General features: G+C 42.7%; 1 protein-coding gene across 5 annotated transcripts in view; it reads right to left on the bottom strand.

The window, feature by feature from the left end:
- LOC146348541 (C4b-binding protein alpha chain-like) overlaps positions 1 to 27,452 on the bottom strand; it is a 111,656-nt gene that overhangs the window by 55,028 nt on the left and 29,176 nt on the right. For 3 of the 5 annotated variants that reach the window (XM_084853391.1, XM_084853394.1, XM_084853390.1), the window contains 2 exons: positions 23,841 to 23,943; positions 22,402 to 22,487 (listed from right to left, as the gene is read on the bottom strand). In XM_084853391.1, coding sequence (XP_084709517.1) covers positions 22,402 to 22,487; positions 23,841 to 23,943 — 189 coding nt within the window. Of the gene's footprint in view, positions 1 to 4,275; positions 4,468 to 22,401; positions 22,488 to 23,840; positions 23,944 to 27,452 lie in introns of all 5 variants that reach the window. The other 2 variants (XM_084853393.1, XM_084853392.1) reach the window with 1 other exon arrangement.

Raw genomic sequence — 27,452 nt, 5'->3', positions numbered from 1 at the left:
GTCAAGTGGGCCTTATTAACAACAAAGCTAGCGAGATGAGTCTTCCAGCTGAGCTATTTAAAATCCTAAAACATGACGCTATTAAAGTGCTGCACTCAATATGCCAACAAATCTGGAACACTCAACAGTGGCCGCAAGAATGGAAAAGGTCAGTTTACATTCCAATTCCAAAGAAGGGCAACGCCAAAGAGTGTTCAAACTACCGCACAATTGCGCTCATTTCACATGCCAGCAAGGTGATGCTCAAAATTCTACAAGCTAGGCTTCAGCAGTATGCGAACCGAGAACTACCGGAAGTACAAGCTGGGTTTCGAAGAGGCAGAGGAACTAGAGATCAAATCGCCAACATTCGCTGCATCATGGAGAAAGCAAGAGAATTCCAGAAAAACATCTATTTCTGCTTCATTGACTATGCTAAAGCCTTTGATTGTGTGGATCACAACAAACTGTGGCAAATTCTTAAAGTGATGGGAGTACCAGACCACCTTACCTGTCTCCTGAGAAACCTGTATGAGGGTCAAGAAGCAACAGTAAAAACCAGACATGGAACAACCGATTGGTTCAAAATTGGGAAAGGAGTACGACAAGGCTGCATATTGTCACCCTGCTTATTTAACTTATATGCAGAGTACATCATGAGAGATGCCGGGTTGGACGAATCACAGGTCGGACTTAAGGCTGCCAGGAGAAATACCAACAACCTCCGATATGCAGACGATACCACCCTAATGGCAGAAAGCGAAGAGGATCTCAAGAGCCTCTTGTTGAGGGTGAAAGAGGAGAGTGCAAAAGCTGGTTTGAAACGCAACATTAAAAATCTAAGATCATGGCATTTAGCCCCATCACTTCCTGGCATATAGAAGGGGAAGAAATGGAAGCTGTGACAGATTTTATTTTCTTGGGCTCCAAGATCACCGCAGACGGTGACTGTAGCCATGAAATTAAAAGACGTTTGCTCCTTGGGAGGAAAGCTATGGCAAACCTAGACAGCATAGTAAGAAGCAGAGACATCACCTTGCCGACAAAGGTCCGTCTAATCAAAGCTATGGTTTTCCCAGTAGTAATGTATGGCTGTAAGAGCTGGACTATAAGGAAGGCTGAGCGCCAAAGAATTGATGCTTTCGAACTGTGGTGCTGGAGAAGACTCTTACGAGTCCCCTGGACTGCAAGGAGGTCCAATCAGTCAATCCTAAAGGAAATCAACCCTGAGTGCTCCTTGGAAGGACAGATACTGCAGCTGAAGCTCACATATTTTGGCCACCTAATGCGAAGAGAAAACTCTCTGGAAAAGACCCTGATGCTGGGAAAGACTGAAGGCAAAAGGAGAAGGGGACGGCAGAGGATGAGATGGCTAGATAGCATCAGCGATGCAATGAATATGAACTTGAGCACGCTCCGGGAGAGAGCGCAGGACAGGAAGGCCTGGCGTGCTATGGTCCATGGGGTCACGAAGAGTCGGACATGACTGAACGGCTGAACAACAAAGCTGAGATCCCCTGGGTGACAAGAAAGAGGGAGGGTGTATGCCACACCCCCTTATCCCATACATGCAGTGATTTTTGGTATGAGGCTGGGAAGGAAAGCAGCATTTCTAATCTTACAGAGCTTACTGCAGTCTCCGCAGTCACTTCCCATTTGTGGGACTGCACAGAGCCCATGTTGAGAAAAGGGCCCTGTATCTTAAGGTTTTTCCAAACAAACAAGGGTTTTCTTATACTAGAGGTGGATATGAAAAATCCAGACAATATTCTCCAGAGTTGTCCATTTATTGGAATTGAAACCAAGTATCTTTCTTCTAATTAGAACTAATCACATTTTTCCACAAACAGCAAACTGTTGTTCTGGGGAAACAATTATTTTAATTTTATTTAATTTTATTTACTTAGGGAGCAATCCTATGGCTCTTTGACAGCGATTCCTGGTTCCAACAACGTTCCGACTTTGGATCCGGGAATCTGCGCTCTGACCCCTCCCCCTCACAGCCGGCACAGAAAGAGCTGTCAGGAACCTGACCTCTGAGAGGGGGCAAAGGGGGCATTCCAGTAGGTGGGGAGGGGAAGGGACTGGAGAGGCCAGGATACAAGCTATCCCGAGACCTCTCCAGTCTCCTTCCCTCCCACTCTGGAATGCCCCAGGCTAGATGGGCAAAAAAGCCCCTCTGGTGAAAATGCAGAGTGGTAGGAGTGGCAGAGGTGATCATCGCCTCCGCTGCTCCTTCCGCTCCGCACTGAATGTAAGTTCAGAGGCTTACAAGCATAGAGGGCAAAAGTCATAGGATTGCATCCTTATTTTACTATCCCTCCAGCAAACAATACTATATGACATAGTCAAGAGCACCTAACTGGCTAGTGTGCATGACACGAGTATTGACAATTGACACTTAGGTGAACCAATTACATTTAGATGAACCAATAAAGCTACTATTATAGAATCATCTGAATAAGATAATGAGTAGATACCTAGATTAAGAATATTCAGTGTATATCGTGTCACAGATGTGACTTTAAATTTGAACTGAAATAGTTATTGCACATTTGTTCCATAATCATTTATACCTTTGTTATTAATATTATTAAAGTGATGTTTGCAGAAAGAAAAGCGAAACTTCCCACTTTAATAAGGACTCTTTATTATGTTGGCAAAAAATGGTCAGTAATGATGGGGTGGGAGAGGCGTTTAAGGGCTTGGAGCCACCTCATCAAAAGACAAAAGGGTTTTGGTTTTTTTACATTATTCCAATAGTCACTGAAAGGTGTTTAGAAATTAAAACTGGCCTCATCGTTATCAAGATACTAGCATGTATCTTGTTAATCATGCCTGCCATTTTTAAAGTTCTTGAAAAACCCCAAGATAAGAAAAATTGCCCCGTCAACATTTTAGACACCTAAAAATGATTTCCAGTAAAGAAGGTCCCCTAAAAATGCAGTCATTACATACATGAATGGATTAGTACTATTCCAGTAGAAGTACAGACTAGGGATAGGGCACAAGGATTAGTGATGGGGAGGGGAGCTTTTCATGAGGTAAGCAGGAGATCATTCACCTACTAGCTATACTCCCTAAAAGCATGAATCATAGAGATAATTGTATACTAATGAATTACATTTGTTTTGGAAAAGAATGTATTTCAGATAGCATCAGGAAAGCCTATTTTTCTTCCACATCCTCAATGTGCCAGTTCATACGTCACAATAAGCCACCCTGAAAATAAGCCATGGTGGGTTGGTTGTAGTTACTACACTTCAGCAAATTTGCACAAATCTCCCCAAAAGGTTTTTTTTAAGTTAAATATGCGCAAATCTTCCCAAAGATGGGAAAAAAAGCTTAAACTTGTGCAAATCTCCCCAAAGGTGGGAGGAAAGGTGCTGCTGTCTAGGGAGGCAACAAAGTGGAGGAGTAAATTGACTAGACTAATTTCAAGATGTAATAGAGAATGGATATCATTAGCAAGATCATGGGGAGCAACCAGGTTCTTCGCTGCTCTTCTCAGGCGGCTCTGTAACCCTTTCCAACAAGCCACACTCAAACCATCGTGCCAGGTTTGCATGTCACAACACGCCACCCTGAAAACAACTCAACAAGTCATGGGTTCTCAGGGTGACTCGTGCATGGTTAACAAATCACACTGAGCAAACTACAAGGTTCAGATGTCATGACATGCCACTCTGAAACAAACAAGGCTGACAACCCACCATGGGTTGTCATGTTGTGTGAACCAGGAGAATGTTGTTAACGCAAACTTTCTGACACAATAATCCAGACTCAATGGTTGAGTGTGGGTTGTCATTGAACCATGGGTTGTTGTTGAAACATGGGTTATTGTGTTATCTGAACCCAGCCATGATAACCAACCATGGTTTGTTAACCATGAACAACCCACAGATCACAACTCAACAACAAACCATGGATTCTTTTCATGGGACGTTCACGGTTAACAAATATTGTGGTTACTGTGTTGTCTAAACCCATGACTCTTGAGTGTGGGTTATCCTGTTATTTGTACCTAGTCTTTCTCTCTCCCCCACCCCCACCCCCACCACACACAATGGGCAGACAATTTGGAGAAAACATATCACTGAAGTACTAACGTGATTAAACAACTGAGGAATTTTGGACATGAATGTTGAAGGTTTAAATCAATAAAAAGCCAAATAACGCTTCAATGGAAAATGCAAGAAAGGGGTGAGGGAGGGGAAGAAAGGCACAGCTGTCTAACAAAAGATTCTTTTTTAAACATATAATGGGGGAGAAACTGGGATAACAAGAAAATACAACCTTTGCATTCTGGGGGCTTCCCTTTCCACAATGCTTTATCATGTGTATCCATGTCACAGGAAATAGAGCCTGTTCCAATAAGTAAGAAACTTTCATTGCAACTGTATGTTATCACTATTCCATAAGCGTAAGGACTCCCAGTGCCATTGTGAGATCCACCTGAAATGTTTGGAGGAGCTGCACACAATAATCCTAGAGACACGATGAAATACGTAGGGGAAAGGACAAGTTAATCATGTAGTAATAACAAGCTGTTGTTATTATATTCAACTACTGTTGCTTTAAATATTAAAATTTATTTAAACATATTATGTTGAAAATATTGACTGGACTCTGTTGTCGTGCGTCCTCATTTACATTTCTGAACAGCTTCCACATGTAGTTCTGTGTAGAGTACGTTATCGTAGTCCAATCAGGGTGTAACTAAGACATACCTGACTATGGCCAGATCAGGCATCTCTAGGTACAGGTGCGCAAAATCACTCCTGGCCACTGCCAAGTCCTGGGCATCCAGGTTCAGGACTGAATCCAGGAGCACACCCAAATTGCAAGCCTGAATCTTCTGGGAAAGTGTAGGTTGAATCCCTATTCCCTGATCTGCCTTTTGACTAAGTAGGAGCACTTCTGTATTGTTTGGATTAAGCTTCAATTTGTTCACTCTCATCCAGTCCATTACTTACATCAGACACCAATTTAGTACTAGAACAGCTTCCTTGAATTTAGATGGTTCAAGAGAGATAGAGCTGGGTGTCGTCAGCATGCTGGTGGCACCGAATCCCAAAACTCCAGATAATTTCTCCCAGCTGTTTCATGTATGTTATATATCTAGAGAAAGCTCAGGTGCCATTGACAATGATGGACCATGGGGGTGGCAAGGGATAAATTTGGAGGAGGAAAAGAAAGCAGAAGTGGTTAATTACCTGGCTTCCTGGTAAGGGGAACTCAAAAGATTTCATTGCTGATTGTTACAAATAGTTGGAAAAACGCTATGGGCACAGGCTACCCTCAGGTTTCCATTACAACTAAAAAATGAAAGTCTCAAGAGGTTTGGATACTATTAAGTACTATAATTTTCAGAAAGAGCCAATGGAGGATATATCCAAAGGTGATTCTGACAAAACTGGCACTCGCGGCGATGATGGGGAGATGAAACAGAGGCTTAGCTGTTATTAGGAACCCTGGAGTCATGACAATTTAGCTTAAGCTTAGGTTATCTTTAGGTTCTAAAAAAGTTATTTAAAATGGTTGTGCTTGGCTTGAGATATTTTGTAGCAGCTTCCTAGTGCTCTAGGCTCCCTGCCTGACCACTACCATTGGACTCAAAGGCAACAGCTCATATGGAGATTGCAAGCATCCTGCATGGCCCCGCAGGATGAGTTATGTTCCTTCACATGTGGAATCTGGCATTCCTTCAACATATGGAAGATGGCACTTTACCAGAGGATAAAGCTTTCTCCCTGGGTATAGAAGACAAATGAGGGAACACGGTGGTTCACAGCAAAAAATGTGGGGACTCTAATCCTGAGAACATGGGATAGATGCCAGAGTGGAGCAGGCAATCATGCTAGAGAAGGTCCACTAGGAATCATCTAGGAAGCCAATCTGAGTTGAGACCCAGAAGCATGAGGGATGCCCAAAGAAGAAGGAAAGAACTGATGGTTGAACTCAAGAATGCTTATAGACTTCAAAACAAAGGGTTCTAAGGATCCAGTGGCTTTGAGGTTGGATTCTGGATATTCAGAACAAAGTTTGACTTCCAGGAATGAAAAGAAAGCTTGGAGGTTCCTTGCATCTTGCTCGACTGAAATCAAGCTCGCTATACAAGAACTGTAAGTAGAAGATAATTAGCTACCCGTCTACAAAATAAATATTATCCCAAGGGGTGCCCAGGTGATATCTGATGACCTGTAGTGGGTGGGATTACATCAGATTTGGCTACACTTCCATCCAAAACTCTGGAATTGGCCAGTTTAAAGGTACTCTTGTGGGTTAGCTGGTTGGGCAGTGACTTGGCAATCAGGTAGGCATTTGCATGTGTGAAAAGAGGAAGGGGGTTGCCATAGCTCCCAGCAGTGTAGGCAGGGACAGTTATCAAGGTAGGCTGCCACCACCCTTTACATCGACCTCTGCCTAAGCCAGGGGACCCTCAGACCTTACAGGACACTCTTAGGGCTTAAGAAATAAGGTTCCAAGCCAACATTCTCTATTTTGAAGCCCTAGGCCTGAAAGGTTAAATAGTTGCAATAAACAAACAGATGGTTATGGATTTAGTACCAAAGGTTACTTGGAATAAAGCACACACCGCTCTTGAGGTAGGTGTTTGATTTATATAGGGAAAGGGGAAAAGGTAATAACAAGGATACAAGATCCAAAGTAATGTTTGGAAACAATACTTCAGGCGGAAAATACTAAAGTTACCTATATTTGTCTCTATGTACCTAGGCACAGGTCTTCAATAGGACAGCCCCCGCCCCGCCCCTCAGTTGATGCTCAATGTCACAAGCCAAAAGCAAAATGTAAAATGTAGACAAACAAAAACAAATGAAGCCAAATACGAAGGGCAAGTAGCCTCTCTAACTTTATACTCAAAAACTTTTGACAAATGTGAGGTGAGCCTCCTTAGCCAATTACTAGCTGGCTGAATAGTTTCCCAAGGGTTTGGGGGTATGGTGGTGGAAATTTCTCACAGAAGCCCAGATGAAACCATTCAGTCTAACTGGAAAGAGTTCTGCCCTGGCCTTGAAGCCAGAACAGCAGAAGATAACACATGCAGATGATTTAACGAGTGCATGCAGGCCAGGATGTATGGATTGTGTAAAATCCATTCTGTCTGCGTTTTGCGGATTATCAGGTGCCTTTTGTTCCAGTGTCCATCCATTTTTTTTTGTTTCTGAATTTGCACGAACTCCCATTTGTGCAAATGTGCAGTTGCACAAATTCACACATGCGAAAATGCGCAAATTCCCCCAAAATGTGCATGTTCAGGCTTTAGCCTATGGGGGAAATACGCATTTTTGGCATTTTTTTATTTTGCATATTTTTCTATAATGAAATGAGCGCAAAATTTGGGAAAGGTAGAAACCCGGTCCACAAGTCCACAGAATCCATCCAACGGGAAAAGCCGGTCCACTGCGGAATCCACAGGTTGAATTCATGTTAGGAAAATCTTAACACATTTGGTTCCACTGCAGTGTTCTCCCACATCCCTAGTACACGCCCATCTTCATGAAACAAAGTTTTTACAGGCAGCTAGAAGACAAAAAGGAAAAAGGATTTCTTCACAGCATGATTCTGTAGTTCCACAGGAGCAACTCCCTTTAATTTAATCAATGGACGAAGCACATATGGAAGTACTCTGACCATCCGGAGCATTATCCTTATTCCTGCTGTTTTCTATACTGCTGCTTCTGGAACAAAATGGATTCAGGAACAAAGGTGTAAAGGTAATGACAATGAAAATACCAAACACAATCACACATGTATGGAGTGCCAGCATATCTCTGAGATCCTTTGTGAAAATAGGTTTGAATTTTAGCTGTACTGAACTTGCTTCATTGAGCTGGTAGTGGTAACCAGAAAGAACAGTCAGAAAAAAAAGTGAAAGATTTATTCAATGACAAATGATGAAAACATGCAGATGTGATAGCCGTGTATAAATGGACAAGTAGATACATGGCATGTTTGACTGGGGACAAATGTGTAAATGTAAATACAGAAACCCAGAAAATACAATGCAGATATAAAGATAGCAACAGTTTACACAAAAATAATCAACTAAACTAAGAATAGTAATAAAAATCAAACAGTTACCAATACAGCATATATTTTACTATGCCCTTATTACATCCAATTAAAACTCCCACCAGTCCAAACTAGTTCAAGCTTACGGACAGAATCCAAGGGGGCACTTACACCCCTGCTGATTTGTTTCTCCCCCGCTGATTCCCTTCCCCAAGCAGTGGATCCTGCCAATTCCACTGTGCATGTCAGACTCACCACTTACACAAGGTACATTTGGCACTTCTTCAGGGAAGCCCCCAAACAAGCAGAAAAGCTTGTTTCCTTCCAGAAACAAGCATTTCCACTCGTTTCAGGTTGCCCCAGAAGCACTAAATTGCAATTGCGCATGAGGTGGGGACCACTTGCGCAATGGAATTGGCAGGCCATAAGACAATGGGCAGGGGCGTAAGCACCCTGTTGGATACTGCCCCATGTTCCTCACTATATAGTAGTTTTATCTAAAACTTAGGGAAAGGGGGGAGAATGGAAAGTCATATCTACCTAATCCAAGGAGGGGGAGACAGGTTCATGTGGGCTCTAAAGAGAGTGGAGGAAGACTGATCCAAGCAGAAAATGAGAAAAAGATTTTAAAAAGCATAGCAGTGAAGTTTGAGCCTCATGAAAGAACAAGCAAAAGGAAATCAGAAACGTTATATTTAAAAAAATACAAAAGCTGAATCCATTCAAATTTATGCATGAGCCAAGCAACTAGACCCAAAGGTTGGCTCAGAAAAGATGGCCAGGAGCAGTTTCAAAAACTGAAGGGGGAACATGGTTGTGAGTGGGTCTTATGGCAAAGGCACATCAAAACCTCCACGATCCATTGACTCCATCGGAGACACAATGACTGGGTTCACACTACACGATAACCCACACTAAAGTTTGATTATAGTTGTTCAACTGTGGTTTGTTGTTGAAATGTGGGTTGTACTGTTGTCTGAACCCAGCCATGCTAACAAACCATGGTTTGTTAACCACGAACAACCCAGGAAGCAAACCCATTGTTTGTCATTGGGTTGTGAACTGTGGGTTGTCTCTGGTTAACAAGCCATGGTTTGTTATTGCAGCTGGGTTCAGACAAGACAACAACCCATGGTTCAATGACAACCCACACTCAACATATCATCAATCTTGTGTGGATTATCATGTTGTATGAACCCAGTCAGAAGCTAACAATATGCTTTAATTTAAAATCTGAATACGAAAGACTGTCCTAGTTAGAACACTAGTAGTCTCCAAACAGAACATGAAACAATTGGGGAATACCTCATTCATTAGGAAAATTCTCTCCACTTCCACTTACAGCATGAACTAATGCCAGGCAAGTAAATAATCCACCCATTGTTTGTCTCTGCCAAATTTATGTGGAGAAACAATGTCCATGGCTATTTAGACTCTTCCAGCCTTGGGCGGTTGACTCAGCTGAAGCCTCTTTGGAGCTTCCTCTTAAAAGGCAAATGTAGGAAGGGGGTAGGTCACTTCTCTCCCCAAGAAGTTAACTGGCTCCTGACAAGAGTATAAAGCAGTGGTGGTTGTCATTTCCCATGTAAGAAATCATTCTTCCCTCCTATCTTGCCTCTCTCTGTATTTTTCTGTATCTCTGTTGTCCCCCTCTCTCTTCTCTACCTCCTTCCTGCCTATCGCCTTTCCCCCCCTTTTTTATCCTGCTCTTCCTCCTATCCCCCTCCTCATCCTCAGCTTCTTCCAGGTAGACCCAATTATGGCCATCAACACGAGCCCTGAGAATTCCTCAGCCATGTCATTCATTCATACCACTGCCACTCCCTGCAAGGGGTCTGATGGGAGCCGGGTAAGAGACGGCAAGCCCTGCTGATCCCTCACAATGGTCAAAGGAGGTAAAAAGGAAACTGGGATCTTGAAGTCCCCAGTACAAGCAACAATTTGCTAACAAACTGATCCTGAGTAAAATTAAGTAAGCAGAGTGAACCATGACAAATTACCCCATGGTCTCTGTGTTGCTCATCTTCAGTATAGTATATCTGACCACTTCCAAGAGGTTGTATTTATTTGTATGAGAAAACAAGGGTTTTCAAGGGTTTCAAACAGCATATGGGTATTTAATTGTCCTGCTCTGGTAAAGCCTCTCCAAGACTGAGGCTGTTTTAAAGCTACCCCAGTCAGTTGCATGCTCCTAGCTGATAGTAGATCAGGAAGAAAACAAAGGCTAGGTCAGGTTGCCATGGAGGCTGGATATCAAAAGCATAGGACATGACAGAAGAGTGATCAAAAAGTGTGCCACGGTCAAAGGTCCAGGAGGAGATAAGCTTCTGAAGAATAACAGGGAGCAGACAATTAAGCGAGGCTGTAGATGGTCCAGGTCATAAAACAGGAATTCCAGAAGAGACAGGGTTGCAGGAAAACAAACTGATGTAGAAACAGAGCCAAGAACAGATAAATTGTTTCTAGCAAAGATGTCACTTCTCTGCAAGGCTTTTCAAGGCTGTATGTTCCTGACTCCACCCAACCCCCAGACTTTCAGATGCCTTCCTCCCAAGAACACCTTGACTGCAGCCAAGAACTATGCCTGAGTGGAGGCAGCTGAGCACACCTCTTCAGTCGACGTATCTCCTGGGGAATTATGGTAGGACCTTGCTCCTGCTCAGACTCCGAGTTCTCTCATGAAACACAAGATGGGCCTGGCTATTCTCCATCAGTCTGGCAGGATGCCTCCTTGATCTCCTCTGCTGGTTCCTTTTCTGGTAAGGCCTCTTGCTCATCTGATGAGGAGTCTCCAAGGCTAGGCATGACATCAATTCATTATATTTTGAGACAGAAAGGAAATCCAATAGCTATTTCACACTGTTTAGTGTATTAGAGAGGTAGTAGAGAGGTACACTTGGGAACTGTAATCTTATTTGTAATTTGTGATATTCTGGAGAGATGGTGTTTTCACGCGATAGCTCTCTCTTTCATCCTATTATTTAGGCAAAAGGCTTAGAAATCAATTCAGACTCAACCTAAAGAAGAAAACATCTTTGGAACTGACTGCTGTGGTAAGGCTCTGCTGTAAATGGATAAGAACCCCCAACCATTCTGATTCAGATCAAATGGAATCCACCAGGAATAAAGTTAGAGATGTGCACTGACCACAACATTCAATTCGGACATTGATTTGGTGCTTTGGAAAACAACTTAATTTTTTCAACTGGCCATGGAGATGGTGATCTGAAGGTGGGGGACTTTGTATTAGTCCTTTTGTCATAGTCATATCATGTCCTGCTGAGGTTTAGACTTATGGCAGCTTTTCCCTTCTGAAAGGGTGGGGACCTATTAAGATGGTCCACCCCCGGAAGCTAATGGATCCAGGATGGTTTCCAGACAGTTCTGGAAGTTTCCCTAGCTGAAACAGCTGGCCATCTTGTCGAAACACTGATATATATGTCAAATGCAGAAATGATCTGGGCAGGAGACACAGTTGCTCCTAAGCGCCCTCTCTGCATAGAGCTCATATAGTTCCATGACATGCCCCAGAGCTGAGAACAATGAAGCAAAATAGGACTGCTTGAGCAGAGATGGAGAAAACTCCTGACGGATGCAACTGAACACTGGAATGTGCCTATGCTCAAGTATATTCAGGGTTTCAGTAGGTACAGCTACTGAAGTGGGTTTCAGTAGGTACAGCTTAAGGATGTTGACAAGATGCTTGAACAGGTTCGAGCAATCAGTTTTGTACTGGATTTCTGCCCCTCTAGGCTTATAAGAAACTGCTGAGAGGGAACAGCCAGATAGGCCAGGGAGGTGATTAATGCTTCTTTGGAGAAGGAGTGGTCCTAGGCCACCTGAAAGAGGGGGCAGTGAGACCACTTCTGAAGAAATCCTTCTTGAGTCCAATAATCTGGATCCATTTCAGTTGGGATTCAGGCTGGGTTTTGGCAGAGACATACTAAGTCATACTGTATGATGATCTATATTGGGAGAGAGACAGGGGAGCGTGACCCTGTTGATTCTCCTTGACCTCTTGGTGGTTTTTGATACCACTGATCACGGCATCCTTCTGGGGTGATCTGTCTTAGTTGGGAGTGGGAGGTACTATATTGGAGTGGCTTCACTCAAATAGCAGATTCTCTAGCATGGTGTTCTGCAGGGGTCAGTTTTGCTCCCATGCTATTTAACAGCTACATGAAACTGCTGAGTGGGATTATTAGAAGTTTTTGAGTGCATTTCCAGTATGCTGATGACACACTGCTCTGTTTCATTTCATCTTCATTAGGTGAGGGTGTGGATGGGCTAAATTAGTGGCTGGCTGCGACAATGGACTGAATTAGCGCTACGGACAAAGCTGCCTTCTATACAGGTGCTAACACAAGCAGGACTGTGAGCAAATAGTATATCAGCTTCTCCTGCCTTGGTGAGAGACTCCACCACATCTGAGAGTTCCTTGGGAATATCAATATCTAATATCCCCTGCCTCTTCCACCACTGGGGGCTGGTGGTCAATCCTGCTGCTGCCAACTGCCCCTCTACAAAAAGACCCCACTTTGTAGTTTGGGTGGGATGGATCCCACTTCCACAACCACCCTAAGAGCTGGGATAAGGATTCTGGGAGGAATGCTCAGAATCCAAGCTGCTACTTCTGCCTCCTGTAAAGGACGGAAGTTTGATGGGGGGGGGGGTACGGCAACAGCAGTGCCAAGAGTTCTCCAACTAGTAATATAGTTACTACCACATGGCTTACCCACACCATGAACTACTTTCATAATTGTGACTTACCTGAATGTATTAAGTAAAGTAACTCTAATAAACAGGAGGTGCAGGAGGTGAAACAAAATAATAAACAATGCTTGGGTGCACAGTAAAATACGTGATAAGATTGCACACAACAGTGTGCGTAATGAATTAATGCGCGCGCACACATATACAAACACAGGAAACAGCACAATCCACCAAAACCACAAATAAGGCAAAACACTGATGATGTAAAACAAAAGGATATAAAACTTGCCCACTAGAAGATAAACTTAAGAAATTTAGTTTAAAGAAATTGTAGGAAGGGGCAAGGAAGGATACAAATGCCTAATATTAAGAGCTATTCTATACAAGACAAAGACAGTGGACCCTGGACACAGACGGTCACAAACAGGCAAATACAAATAAGGTGCGTCTGTAAAGAAATCAAAATTAGGGGGGGAGAAATGTAAATGGGAAGGAAAAACTGAAGAACAATAGTAAGAACTAACTGAAAACTTTGATTATAACTACTGGATATTAATAAAATAATGATATAATATACTCAAAACTAGCCCCAATTCCTCCCCAAAAGACATTGATTAGAGAGCCTCTGGTAAAACATGCTGCATGATTAGAAGGTGGACCTATCAGTCACCAATTCCCCCTCCCCCACTCATAATCAGCATTTCTAGAAATGCAACCAAACTACACTATTTGGAGAGGAGACAGAGACTGTGTTCACATGACACAACAACCCACCATGAGCAGCCAGCCATGGTGGGTTATTGTGTTATCTGAACCCGATGCGTTCTCCACAGAGTGGCTTAAGTTTCAGAAAGAAGCAACCCTGAGAACCCATGGCTTGTGGTAGGGTTGTTCATAGCCATGGTTGGTTGTCATGTCGTTCAAATCTGGGAGAGCAATTTCATCATGGGTTGCTGGGATTGGCTATAGAGCCATTTGTCAAGAGTGGCAAAAAAGCCCATGTCACTATTTGCGATCTCACCAAGTGCCGCCTCTACCCTCCCTTTCCAGCCGACTGCCCTTACCCCAATGCCGAAATAGCACTTCGGAAGGACCATCACTCATTTGCCACTTCCTTTTTTTCGGTGCCTCAAAACTGTACAGATGGGTTCTTAGAATCATAGTAGGGTCGGAAGGGGCCTACAAGACCATCGAGTCCAACCCCCTGCTCAATGCAGGAATCCAAGTCACAGCATCCCCGACAGATGGCTGTCCAGCCTCTTCTTGAATGCCTCCAGTCTGGGACAGCCCACTACCTCCCTAGGTCATTGGTTCCACTGTCGTATTGCTCTAACAGTCAGGAAGTTTCTCCTGATGTTCAGCTGGAATCTGGCTTCCGGTAACTTGAGCCCATTATTCCGTGTCCTGCACTCTGGGATGATCAAGAAAAGATCTTGGCCTTCCTCTTTGGGACAACCTTTCAAGTACTTGAAGAGCGCTGTCATATCTCCCCTCAGTCTTCTCTTCTCAAGGCTAAACTTGACCAGTTCTTTCAAATAGCGTTGCCCTTATTTTCGCCGTAGTCTACGTAAATCTTTACGTAGACTACAGGGACCAAATAAGGAACACGAATGGCGGCTCCCTATGGGGGCCGCCATTTGCGTACGCGCTTTTTTTTTTTTCAAAGTCACCCGTGATAGGCTATGTGACGATTAACGTAGCCTATCACGGCTGACTTTGCAGATCTAGCTGTGATAGGCTACGTTAATCGTTACGTAGCCTATCACAGGGGCGTTTTTTGTTTTTTGTTTTCTTTTGAAGTTCGCAGCCAGGGAGACGGGGCGCTTCTCCCTGGCCTGAATTTCAGCAGGGCGAGGCGGGAAGCCTCCCCCCCGGCCTGAATTTCGGCCGGGTGAGGAGGGAAGCCTCCCCCTGCCGGCCTGAACTTCGGGGGGAGCAGCGAAGCACCTCCCCCCCACCGCGAAGCAAGCTGCGAGACCAGGTAAGTGACTTTCGTGCATCCCTAGCCACATCACATTGTTGGCTCATATTTAGCTTGTGATCGACAACAATTCCAAGATCCTTCTCACTTGTAGTGTGGATGAGCCACATATCCCCCATCTTGTAACTGTGCATTTGGTTTCTTTTTCCTAGGTGCAGAACTTGGCATTTAGCCCTATTAAATTTAATTCTGTTATTTTCTACCCAGAGCTCCAGTCTATCAAGATCACTTTGAATTTTGTTTCTGTCTTCCAAAGTATTAGCTATCCTGACCAATTTTGTGTCATCTGCAAATTTGATCAGCATTCCCTGCACCTCCTCCTCTCAAGTCAGTAATACAAATGTTGAGGAGCACTGGGCCCAGAACTGAGCCCTGCAGTACCCTGCTCGTTACCTCTCCCCAGTTGGAGAAGATCCCATTGATAAGCACTCTTTGAATCCGATTCTGTAGCCAACAACGGATCGTTGTTTCATCTAGCCCACTTTGAGCTAGTTTGCTCATCAGGATATCATGGGGCACTTTGTCAAAAGCTTTGCTGAAGTCGAAGTATATGATGGCCACAGCATTCCCAAAGTCCACAAGGGAGGTGACCTGATCAAAAAGGGAGATCAGATTCGTCTGGCAGGATTTGTTCTTGACAAATCCATGTTGGCTTCGAGTCATCACTGCACTGTTTTCAAGGTGCTTACAGATGGATTGCTTTATCATCTTCTCCAGGGATTGATGTCAGACTGATTTGTCTGTAGTTCCCAGGTTCCTCCTTTTTAACCTTTTTGAAGATAGGGACAACGTTAGCCCTCCTCCAGTCATCTGGCACTTCACCTGTCCTCCATGATTTCTCAAAGGTAATAGACAGTGGTTCTGAGAGTTCTTCTGCCAGTTCCTTTATTACTCTAGGGTGCAGTTCATCTGGACCTGGAGATTTGAACTCAAAGTAATGAGGTGTTCCTTGACCATATGCCTATCGATCTCAAGCTGCAGTCCTGCCCTTCAGCCTGTACTTCGCCTTTGCCAGGGGGCTCATAGACCCTGTTTTGGGAGAAGACTGAGCCAAAGTAGGAATTAAGCACCCCTGCCTTTTCTTTGTCATCTGTTATCATTTTGCCATCCTTATTTAATAGCTGAACAACCATTTATTTCCTCTCTCTTTTATTATGCACGTAGCTAAAGAAAGCTTTTTTGTTGCTTTTAGCATCCCTCTCTAACTTCAGCTTGTTCTCAGCTTTAGCCTTCCTGACGCCATCCCTGCAATTCTGTGCTACCTGCCTGTACTCTTCCTTTGTTGCTTGGCCTTCTTTCCACTTCCTATATGTGTACTGTTTTGTTTTCAGGTCATCTGTAAGCTTTTTGTGAAGCCACACTGGCTTCTTCTGTTGTCTTCCACCTTTTTTCCTTGTTGGAATTATTTGTAATTGTGCCTTGAGAATTTCCTTTTTTAAAAACTCCCACCCATCTTGGATTCCTTTTCTCGTTAGAGTTGCTTGCCATGGGACCTTACTTATCATTGTTCTGAGTTTATTAAAATCACCTTTCCTAAAATCCAGGTACGCGTTTGGCTACACTCAACTTTTGCTTCCCTTAGAACCATGAACTCAAGTATAACACGGTCACTTTCCCGCAGAGTTCTGTCCAATATGGGTAGTCTTTCTTGGTCAATTTCTTTGTACGTTTCAGCTGTCAAAGGCAGCGAGGAAGTGGAGTATTTAACATATAAGGAAATGGAAAAGACGAGGTTGCATACAGGCTAATTTGCGCACACTTGCAAAGGACTGGGGAAAATAACAGCGAAAGGAGGAACCCATTTGCGCAATTCAGAAGCACCACAAATGGGGGAGGAGGCTAAAGAAGTGTGCCAAAAGGAGGGCAATATTTCCTTCTTGGCAATGTGAACCTCTCACTTTTAAATCTTGAACTGACACTTCTCAGTGTCCTCCACCTTTTCAACACTTCCCTAAGTCTCCAGCTACTCCAGAAAGGGGAATAACTCTCCCTACCTTTCCCTGCTCCTTTTCAGAGCAGTTACTGCTATGGTTACTGCACTTCAGTGGCTGTGCAGAAGTCTCCCTGACAGTAAATGGAAGGGAAATTTGCACACCTGCAGTAATGGAGCAATTACTGCAGGTGTGCAAATTTCCCCTCCTATTTACTTTCCAGCCTTTAAATTTGCACACACATTCCCGACAGGTTTTTTTAAAAAACCCTCGGAGGGTGGCTGAACAGGACAGAACAAATGGGGTGCTGCACCAGCAGTACTGACACACACACTCCAATGGGGCTCCATTCCAGTGCATGCAGCCACCTACTCATGGGTTTCTTTAAAAATGTCAGGGAGATTTACGCATATCCACTGAAGCTCAGTAACTGAAGCAGTAACTGCTCCAAAAAGGAACAGTGAAAAGGGGTAAGGAGAGTTACTATCTTCTCTTTCTGGAACAGCAGGAGACTAAGGGAAGTGTTGAAAAGGTGGAGGACACTGAGAAGTGTCAGTTCAACACTTAAAAGCAAGAGGCTCGCATTACCAAGGCGGAGATATTGTTTCTCCCACCCCTTTTAGGTGGACTTACTTGGTTCACATTTTCCCATTTTTTTGGTGCTTCTGAATTGCTCAAATGGGTTCCTCCTTTCTCTAAATATTGATTTATTACATTTCTATACTGCCTTATAACCAAAGCTCTCTGGGTAGTTCACAAAAATTAAAGCCACAAAGTACAGCCTAAAAACAATATAAAATACAAAACTTAAAATTACAGTATAAAAGTACAACCAGAATAAAAACTTAGTAGTAATGCAGAGATTTAAATCTGTTACCATATTTTAAAACAGCAAAGATAAAAGACTAGAATCCTAAAATGCCTGGGAAAATAAAAAGGTCTTCATCTAATGCCAGAAAGAGCACAACATAGGCACTGGACGAACCGCTCTAGGGAACTCATTCTACAACTCGGGTGCCACAGCACAAAAGGCCCTCTTCCTGGTCCTTCACAACTACGCACAAATTAGCCTATATGCAGTCTTGCCTTGTCAATTTCTTTGTATGTTACCCAGGCCACTTTGGCACTCCCTTTGACAGCTCAAACATACAAGGAAATATACAAGGCAAGACTATGCACATTGGACAGCTGAATTTGCACTTTTGCTAAAGCCCAGGATTTTTTTTTTTTTTAATGACCTCATTTGTACAATTCTGAGGCACTGAAATCTTTCTTTTTAAAAAAGGTGGCTAAATAAGGCTCTGAAAAGGGGTAGCAATCAGAGTGGGGAGGGGAGGGGAGGGGATAACAAGATGGTTTGCATGGGACAACTGTAGGAAGTGGGCTGGAAGACCAAGGGGGAAACAAGCTATGCTGAGCCACTGCTCGCCCAATCATCTGTTGGGAATAACATGGGTGACAAACAAATAACCAACTTATGGTGGCTTATCCTCCAGGGTGACTGAGTTACGTGGGAACCAGGACAGAAGGTCTATGTCTCCGAAGCCTGAATAGGTAACAAAGCCTTGTAAGGGTGCGGGTTAGTTTCTGTTCGTTTTGTAGGGAAGCCCGCCTCAGAATTCAATCAAGGAACAACAGTTATAGGTAAGAGACCTTGTTTTGTTCTTTGTAAGGTCTGCAAAGTCTATTATATGGCAGACTAGAAAGCTCATTTATTGGGAGGTGGGTGTAGGAGACAGTTGGGCAAACAAGCTCTTGAGTAATGTTCTGCCAAAGCTTGGATCTCCTTCCAGTTTTGACACTAATGGTGAGGACACTGACTATGTGTCTACTTCGCAGATGTCATGGCTGGAAATATCTTGCAGGTAAACATTGCAGTGGATTTAGTAAAATGTTTTCCTGGAGGACAAAATGTCTTTAACACTTGATGGCTTTCAATGTCCATTTTGAAGTTCTCTGACACCCCTGATCTTCCCCGCTCTCCCACACCCTGCAGTAGATTTTGAAGTTGTTAGTATGCCAAAATCTCTTGTTTAGCCTAGGAAAGTACAACCTGTAGCCTGAGAGCTGCATGTGAACCTTGCCCTAACTTCACACAAGTAGGGGGAACCCAGATGGAAGGAAGGTGGGGGAAACGTGGGGGAAAGCTGAAGCAGATGGAACAATGGAAGGACCTCTGGCAAGGAGGAGGGGGGAAAGGGGGGGTGGGGGGAGAAGCCAAAGTGGACAGAGTGACGGAGAACCCTCTGCAAGAAATCAGTTCCATTTTTCTGGATCTAGTGGAGGATGCACATCCACAGTGGCTGAAGCTTCTCAAAATTCATACAACAAAAGCTAAGGAGCAAGTGACTAAACTAATGTGGCCTGATTCCAAATTATCCAGAATAAGTACTATTTTAATGCTGTCAACTGAGGTGGCAGCTCAAATCATGCAGTTGTCTCCCTGAAGGGGAGAATCAACTAAAAAAAATAGAACGTAGTGAACCCACAGAGAAGAAGACAGGTTGGAGAGAATAATCTACCTCTCCCTGGTATGTGCATGCTAATCTGAGTGTGGAACCAGAAACAAGAGAGTGAGCTGGCACAGGCCTAGCTACCCTCCTTTCCTCAAAAAGAACTGAAAATCATGGATAAATCCAGAATTTTCATTTCTCCCATTTGAGGGTAGGTAGCTTGCAGATGTTTAAAAGAAGGATCCACTGCAAAAGCCTCATGATGGCAAATCCTTCTGTGGATAAAGGATCCTTTGAAGAACTCATTCAAAGGCTGCCTCAGAGGAAGTGAGGGAATGCATTTATGATCAGGTATCTGCCCTATTTATCTCTTCCACCAGAGCCTTTCTCCAGAAGGCTCTGCTGGTGGCGGCTCCTCTGAGAGGTCCACAACACCCTGCAGATTACTGGTGTTGTAGGCTAGGGCTATGCATTCTAAGCCACTGAGCAAGATAAACCATGCAAACACTTCGTCCCAGGTCTGACTTCTCAAAGGAGACAAAGAGCAGTGTTGTTCTAAGTCCTGTCTATGTAGAACTTGAATGCCCCTGACAGACTTTAACATGTGCCATTCCTTCTCCAAGGATGAGAACTGGTATGGACAGAAAAGTGTGAGTTGTTAAACCCTAAGGAACACCGAGCTTATTTTCAGAATAAAGATGAAATCTGGGCATCTACGTTAAGCACTCCTTTTGGGTTAAGAGTAGTTTTTGCAGGAAGAACCATCAAGCGTTTTGTCTCAGGGCAAGCACCGTCATTTCCAATATTTAGACAAGTTTTGCAAGTCTTTAATTGGGGTGTCACATTGACATGACATCAATTCTTTTACATAAAAAGTATAAGAAGCCAGGTTTTTAGCAGCCATTCATGCTACCTTCTCTCTCTCTCTCTCCCTCTGTGTGTGTGTGTGTGTGTGTGTGTGTGTATGTATGTGTCGTGTCTTTTGTGGATTCACTACCCAGGTTCTTGGCTGACCTTCTTCCAGTAAGGCTAACTCCATCATCCTGCTTATTTTATTATTTATTCATTGCATTTATATCCCGCCTTTTTTCCTCTTGCAAGGAACCCAAGGAGGCTTACATTATCCTCCTCCTCTCCGTTTTATCCTCACAACAACAGCCCTGTGAGGTAGGTTGGGCTGAGAGTCTGTGATTGGCCCAAAGTCACCCAGTGAGCTTCCATAGCTGAGTGGGGACTAGAACCCAGCTCTCCCAGCTCCCAGTCCGTCACTCTCACCCCTACACTACACTGGCTCTCAGTGTAGTGCTTACTACAACACTACTACTACTACAGTGCTTACTACTACTCCAAGGAGGACAGGGCTCTCGCAGAGGGTATTGGATGTATTGGTTTACTAGATTTTGAATAGCATTCACCTGGCATTGGTTGGCCTAATAAAGGTACTAAAGCAAGATGGATTTTGGAAATTTATCATTTACTAGTTGGTTTGCTTGTGATTTCATAGGGGCTCCCTCATTTAAAAATGTGCCCCTTTCCTCTAGCACGAAACCCCTTTTTTAATGTGAGCTGAATATATCCTGAAAGTTAAGTTAGGATTGGATTAAACAAGTTTGATTAAACAATTGTGAGTGCACAAATATACAACATATTTTAGCTCTATAGATGTGACATAGCCTATACTGACCCCAGACCGGGTGGGGGAGAAAAACTGTGTCCCTGTTTTTTCAGATTCTATTACTATCATAGTATCTGGAAATAAAAGGGTTGTTGATTGCCAGAAGGGAGAACTGAAAAATACTTCACATTATTGGGGAAGTGCCTAACACTATCTTGTTGCCGATCAGCTGCGGGGAGGGGAATATATATAAAAAATAACCCATCTATGTTGAACTGAAGAAGTTTATATCTTTTGAGCTTAGAATACAATTAGACTCAGCATTACCATGCAGAGACAGAGGAAACACATTTCTAGAGACACTGTTCAGAAAATATATAGATGATGTATAGTAACTAGTAATATGTACAATAGGCAGAACTGCAGCCTATTTTTCAATTTATGCACAATATAATTGTTTCCATTCCAGGAGGTCATTAAAAGTACTACTATTTATTAAGAAGAACTGATGGTCTTTACTTTGGCCATCTTCCTGCCCTATCCCTTTTTTTCCTTTTATGTCGTATCATTTAGATTATAATCCTGAGGGCAGGGACTGTCTTGTTTTTATTGATCATATGTAAACAGTTCTGGGAGCTCTGTCAGATAAAGAGTGGGAAAAAATGCTTCAAATAAACATTTTTTTAAAATGAACATCTCTATAATGTAAGTAATCAATTAAGGCTAGCTGTAAATTTGGAGTCAAGCTTTATAACACCAATACTGGACTCTGTAATACTTTCTCATCATTATACACTGATGTCCTATCCAGCTAGAGAGCATAGGTTTGGAGAAGCATGTTTCCTTGTGTGAATGTCTAGCTGGATCAGGAACTATATGCACAAATGTTTCTACCCCAATCCAGCTAGTGGGATTGTACATAGTGTCCTGTTAGAAAACTGGTAATATTCAAGGGGAGAGGGAAGCTGGATTTAGTTCTTCCACTCTCACATCCTGCCACATGGCTATCAACAAGATTGCTAATTGTTTGACAGAGGGCTACACATGAATAGTGTAGCATGTGCACACAACTGTAATATATCATGACTTACTATATCAATTTGATTAGAGATAGGGAGGCCACCACCCCCCTTAAAAAAATAATAACTTGCAAGCCATTTCTGGCCATGGTTCTGATTATTGAAAAGGGTTGAAAATTCCCCCTCCTCATTTGCCAGTTCTCCTGCACCCCTTCACAAACAATAAAACCCCTTACCATGCCAAAGCAGGAGGGGATACTTGAGGGAACCCCAGGCCCCACACATGCATAGGCAGGCCGCTGACCCTGGAAATATTCTAAGCATGCTCAGAAGCTTCACCTCCTGTCAGGATCATATCCTCTGCTCATCAAAAAGTATTCAAATCCCATAATTCCTATAGAGTGTCATGGCTCTCAGCATGATTAGAAATATAATCTCCTGTGGGAATCATGGGAGTTGTAGCCTGGCTATGTGTGGCTTGCCTATGCTCACCCACCCACTTCACAAAGGTAGGGTTTTTACTGTTTGCGAGGGGTGGGCGGGGAGTCTCATTTGGATTTTGCAATCATTCTTTTTGAGTGCTCTTAAAACCGTTTTAGGACTCAGGTTTTATGATTAAAGCCTTAATCATAAAAAATTATTTAAAATTTGTTCAGAATTCAACTCTACTTACGCTCACAAGTGGGAAATGAATTACTCCATATAGGATCTGTTCCGGAAAGCACACAGTCACTAGCATTGTGCCCAATTAATCTGTACCTAAATTTAGTCAATAAAAAAAATGAAATCATCATCCTTTTCAAACTGCTTAGAGATCCAAGATGTTGCTTTCCCCTGATAGAATGGAAAAAGGAAGAAGTATGATTTTTTGGTTCACAGAAGTTTTTCTTAACCACATTTATAGCAGAGGCCTAAACACATGTAAAAGAAAAATGGATTCCAAACAGTAAGACAATGAATATCTTCAACTGAATTATTAGGGAGATTTTAACAAAAGTATCACTCTCCAAAATTCAGGTCCTGGCAAGTGATGGTACCATACAGGCCCTATTCTGACATAACAGCTGCATCTGGAAGCAAACAATGGGTTAATAAACCCACGAACTGTGGGAAAATGAGCTATTTCCTGTTTTCATTAACAAATGCTGCATTCAACGTCCGAACATGGGCATTTGGGGTTGTTCATGGGTTACACAACCCCAAGTTAACCCAAGAACAAGTCATGGGTTAAACAGGAAGTGGCATGGGTGCGGCGCCCATCCCTGCAATTTGTGAGTGAATAAATCCATGATTTGCACTGGATGCAGCAGCTACATCCAAACAAGGTCTTAAAAAAGGAATCTGTTACAGAATCTAGAATTTATAACTAAAATATTCAATTTATACATTTTTGTTTATACATTTTAGGTAAAAGGGAATAAATTCCAGCAATTTCACTGCTGCAGAGACTGTTTACTGGCATCTGTGTCTGTTTCTAGCTTCCAGAAGAGTTAACCCTCCCCATAACTAGCCACAAGTTGGTGGGAAGACAGCAAGGCACAGAAGCAACATTCTAAGCTCAGTTATAACAGAGCTTGCCCTACTTGAAAAATGAGAAAGTATATTCATAATCCCAACCCCAATTAGCCATTCATTAATGTATTATTTTATGGCAAAAGATGTGGTTCACACGAGTCCTTTTCTTCTGCTCCTATCCAAACATTTACCTCCTTTACGCATTGAGTTACCACAGCTAGAACTACCTGAAGAGAAATCAGTACAACTAATTTGTACAGCATGCTCATACCAATGCTGAACTCATGGCCACAAATAATCTCAGCAAATGTAACTACTATAGGCAGCTACAAGCATACTTCAGACCATGTTACAGTAAGATGTAGACAAGTGTACAACTTCATAAAGAAGTACCTATATTAAGAAAAATGTTCATTACTCAAATTCAGATAGTTTGGGTTAGATTCCTTTCCTGACCAGAACTGAGGGATCAAGGTTTAGATACAGAGCATTTTTAATTTCAGTACAAATTCTAGTAAAAATAGTTTAGAGCAAAACTAAAAGTAGGTTTGAAATGCCAGTTAGCACTCTTTTAGCATCTTTAGGTAGTAGCCTTACCCGTGAATACAAGAATATGTAACTCTTGAGCCAATGATGTATTTCTCCTGCAATGCTTGAATTATACCATTTTTTAGGCGTCCTGGATCTGCACAAGTTTTTTCTAAAATGAAATAATCTGTAATTAGATACACAACTCATGCAAACACAGAAACAAATATAATTAAAGCATCAATAGAGCAAAGTTTTCACAAATTGTATGCATGAAAACCAGATGAATAGGTAAGAAAAATGTTCTAAACAAAATCTCATGGCAATATTATCCTCATATATCACTTTTTAAAGCTTACTTTTCCCCATACAATTATCGGGTTGGATCCTAATTAAATCAAGCTTTAGTCCCACTGAAATTAATGTCACTAAAGCATGAGTAACCTAGTATGGATCCAACCTTACATGCTTACGTTATATGAGAAAATTTTCACACAGAATATAATCCAGTGTAAGTGCCCAGAACATGCAGGATACCCAATGTCCTCTGTCCAAGCTCATGAGTCTAAAGCTGCATGTAATAATATCTGAATGGTGCTTTCCCATATCAGGGTTACTGACTGGCCAAATTAAAAGGATTTGCCCAGGATGGCTGATGTGAGAAAGGCACCCTTCCTCAACCCGACACCCTCCAGATGTGTTGCATTATAACCCCATTATCCACAGCCAACATGGTTAATGGTCAGGAATTCTAGGAGTTGTAGTCCAGAAGATCTGGAAGCTGAGGAAGGCTGGTGTAAGGCATCTGCACTTATCCAGAGTTCTCACAAATCTTTCGGAATATACTTAAAATGGCAGTGAGGCTGAGCTCCTTGGTAACATTGAAAATTGGCCAGGAAAGTGGCTGGACTGTTAGATGACAAGGGAATTAAAGGAGTACTAAAAGAGGTTATGGAGACTACAGAGAAGGTGAACATGTTATTTGCATGTATCTCACTGTAGAAGAGAAAGGGTTGATTGTCATGGCTTTTTCGGGAAGGAAATCAGAAGAATCAAAACAAATAGTGGTGACAAAAGATGATGTTATTGCCAAATTACAAATTAACCAGTTCCAGATCCAGATGACATCAACCCGAAGTCTAGGTCCAGATAAAATCTTCCCAAGCAGGAAAATCCCCACGTCCCCTATAAGAGGTATATAGCCCCCATGAATTCTCTTAACCCCAAAGATCAACTTGCCAGATGCAGTGTTGTTTTCTAGTTGACAAAATATTCATTTCTACTTTAAATTTGTTTCATCTTTCCTGAAAGGAGGTAGGAATGAATCCCTTTCTGCTTCCAACTTGAAAATAAAACCACTAAAGTTTATTTTTTTAAAAACATTTTTACCCCACCTTACATCCAAAAAGTTCTAGGTGGCTTATAACAAAGCCGATATTTTAACAATTTACAACATAACTTCCAATTTACAACGTAACATAAAGCATTAAAGCAGCAGCAGAAAAGAATATCGACAGCAATCAAAATATGTAAAAGATTAAAAAAACATAGACCACTTAAAACAGCATATTAAAGTTATATACTGAATGCCTTCCTAAAAATAAATGTATTTACCAATTTTTAGGTCATTAATGAAGTGAAGATAGTCCTCCCTTCAAAGGAAGTTCCAGAGCTTAAGCGCAACCACCAAAATGTCCTTCACTCTAGCTCCAGCTAGACTTATCTCAGGGTTGTTGGGACACAGAAGAGGGTCTCTGAAGATGATCTCAGCAGGCAAGCAGGCTCATACAGGAGAAGATGGTTTCAACCAGACCCTCATCTCTGACCGCACCTTCTTGACTATTCAGACTGTCTATAGCAGAGCCTGATATTCACAATCTCAGACTGAATATTTTATGATCCCCTGCACTGTCATTTGAGGTGCAGTATTTTAGGTAATAGTAACTAGATTATGAAATGCCCTACTGAGATGCTTCTACTCTATTGTTGGCTTTTTGGCACATAGTAAACATCTGCCTATCCACAAGTCTTTTGGCATGAAAGGGACCCGGCTGTTGCCTAGAGCTATTGGTTAACAACTGATTGATCCAGCATCTATTATAGTTATTTATTTTCACCTTTTTATGAATTTTGTTTTTATAAACTGTTTTATTGGGTGTTTATTACAACCACAATCAAAACCCAATACACATAAACAATTGTGTTTACTCAGTATTTTTAAATGTACATTTTAGAACATAAATGTTTCCCAGAGATATTGCCTCTTCTATCAAGATTCTGATAATAAATCTGATAACTCTTGTCGGATTATGATCAATGCAGTGTTCCCTCTATTCAAACTTTAGAACATTTAAGAAATACTCCCAATATTGTTATAACACCAGCTGACAAAGGTGGATCTGTAATGATCCGGAATATATGGGACTATTTGAAAAAAGTATGAACAACTTAGGGCGCAATCCTATGGAGATAGGCGGCCACCTCCAAACTCAGAGGTGACCGCCTATCCAGTGTAGGGCAGGAGAAGCACGGAGGGGATCGTTCCCTCCACGCTTCTCCTGCCCTGCATTTTTGGCTAGACAGCTGATTGTGGCTGTCTAGCTGAGGGAGAGTGGAGCGGGGGAGGAGGCTGCCGGATGACACATAGGATGTGTCATACCGGCATTTCTGCCCTCCCTGCCCCAGCACACCCCGTTTTGGCTGCTCCGCATTTCTGTGAGCGCGAAGCACAGGGCTGTTCCATGCTGCCTGTGAGGCAGTGCGGAAGCAGGGGGGAAGGTTGGTTCTCCGGGAACTGACCTCGGAGCACAGGCTCCGAGGTCGGTTCCCAAAAAAGCAGATATCCATACGACTGCTCCCTCCATGACTCTTCCTATTACTGGTTTAGGGAGCAATCCTATGGGCCCTAGACAGAGTTGTGTGGGGATAGGATAATTCAAATTCCTGGATCCAAGGTCAGACACAGCACTCCAACTGCGGATTCAGGAATCCATGCTCCCCACCAGCATGGAGAGAACCATGCCAGCTGCCTCTCCATGGTGAAGGGGGTGAAGGGAACATGCTGGTGGGAGGGGAGAGGAGGGAAACCAAGATCCCAAGGCCTCCCCAGCCTCCTCCCCTCCTGCTCCAATGCACCCTAGCTAGATGGGTGAAAAAGCCTGTCTAGCCAAAATGCTGAGCAGGAGGAGCGAGGAGACAAAGATCACCTCCACCACTCCTCCTGCTCTGCATAGGATGCCTGTAAGCCTCCCAGTTCAGAGGCTTACGTGCATCACCATAGGATTGCCCCCTCAGTGATCATAATACAACAAAAGATAAAAGCTCAACAAAAAATAATTTTCCCAAGGACTTAGAACGTTATCACACAGACTTGAAAAAGACTCTGTGTAGTCAAAATGGAATTGTTACTTAGTATGTTAACATATATTTTCTTAAACGTGTATTTTAAAACATAATTTAATTACGTTGTATGTGTATATTGGGTTTAGGTTGCATTGAGCTTGAGAATACTCTTAGTGTGGTTTTGATTTGGATTACTGGAAGTTTAGCTACCTTGGTAGTGTTTTACATGAAAAGACAGGCTACAAATATTTTAATAACTAAGAAACACTTACATTTATCTCCACATGACTAAGAGTAAGATCAGTAAGACCCAGACGTGCCCTTCTCGCAATAATTTTA

This window comes from Heloderma suspectum, chromosome 4 (genome assembly GCF_057233095.1).
Source record: "Heloderma suspectum isolate Gila_16-S chromosome 4, 16-S_ref, whole genome shotgun sequence".
In the NCBI taxonomy this organism is placed as follows: Eukaryota; Metazoa; Chordata; class Lepidosauria; order Squamata; family Helodermatidae; genus Heloderma; species Heloderma suspectum.
The sequence above is the reverse complement of the archived record's forward strand: the minus strand, read 5'-3'. Positions and strand labels throughout refer to the sequence as shown.